We start from the raw sequence: 993 nt of genomic DNA on the forward strand, positions 1-993 counted from the left end.
CACCCTATGGTGTTAGAGCTCCGACAATAACATGCACGCGAAAGATGAAATTCAGATCCGTGGAGTTTCACGAATTGGTCGTGCGAGGACTGGACCTGTGGGTTGACGACAACGTGAAAGACAGGGCCGAGATCCTCGTCGGCCGGCCCGCAATAAATGCCTTTGGGTATTCCGCCGACGGGGTGCTCGTGGCGGCAAGGAAGCTAGCCGCCATCTGGGACCTGGACGCTCTAGATCCAGAGCCAGAACCGACGACGTCCATGGCGAGAGTGAATCGCCTTATGCAGGCGGAGTTGGATGACGACGGGGACGAATACGATGGTCTCCAGTGCGCGACGCCATTGCCGTGTTCGTTCGACGTGACTGCGCAAGCAGAGCGCAAGGCAGCAGTCTAGGAAGTACTCGTCGTGAAGCTGGTGCGGGAAGAAGAGGAATGTCTCTCTGCAGTGTCTCTTGAGCAGCTGCTTCGGCTGCTCAAGAAGAATACGGATGTGTTCCGTGTGGAAATGGGCTGCGACCCGCCTGTTAAGGTGGAGCTTCTGAAGGTTTGAGTCAAGCCAGATGCGACACCCATGAAATGTGGACTTCGGTGGTACCCGCCTCTCCACATGGAGTACCTCAAGGAGCATGTGGGTAAGCTCGAACGCGCCGGTCTCGTCTACCGAAACTACCGGTCGAGATGGGCATGATCCCCGCGCATTATCCCCAAGAAGGACACCGGCGACTTCCGAATGACGATCGATAGTCGCCTGGTGAACGCTTGCACGAGGCGATGCCGTGGCCTATGCCCAACCTCGACGCGGCTATGTTGATGTTGGCCGGCACGTCCGTGTACTTCAACCTCAATTGGTTGAAGGGGTATTGACAGCTGCCGTTACACCCCAACAGTCAAGAGATCTTTTCGTTCATGACCCCCATGGGGATCTATACCCCCACGAGGGTCCTCATGGGATGTACCGACGCTGTGGCGTTCTGCCAGGCGGCGGTAAACTG

General features: G+C 57.1%; 1 protein-coding gene across 1 annotated transcript; it reads left to right on the forward strand.

Moving 5' to 3' along the window:
• Window positions 1-44: 44 nt before the first annotated feature.
• H310_15408 (hypothetical protein) lies at window positions 45-395 on the forward strand (the record flags this gene model as incomplete). Its single annotated transcript, XM_008883383.1, has 1 exon — window positions 45-395. One exon carries the CDS (start codon window positions 45-47, stop codon window positions 393-395), a length of 351 nt encoding a protein of 116 aa, XP_008881605.1.
• Window positions 396-993: the final 598 nt, after the last annotated feature.

Source organism: Aphanomyces invadans (assembly GCF_000520115.1).
Source record: "Aphanomyces invadans strain NJM9701 unplaced genomic scaffold supercont1.467, whole genome shotgun sequence".
Classification (NCBI taxonomy): Eukaryota; Oomycota; class Saprolegniomycetes; order Saprolegniales; family Verrucalvaceae; genus Aphanomyces; species Aphanomyces invadans.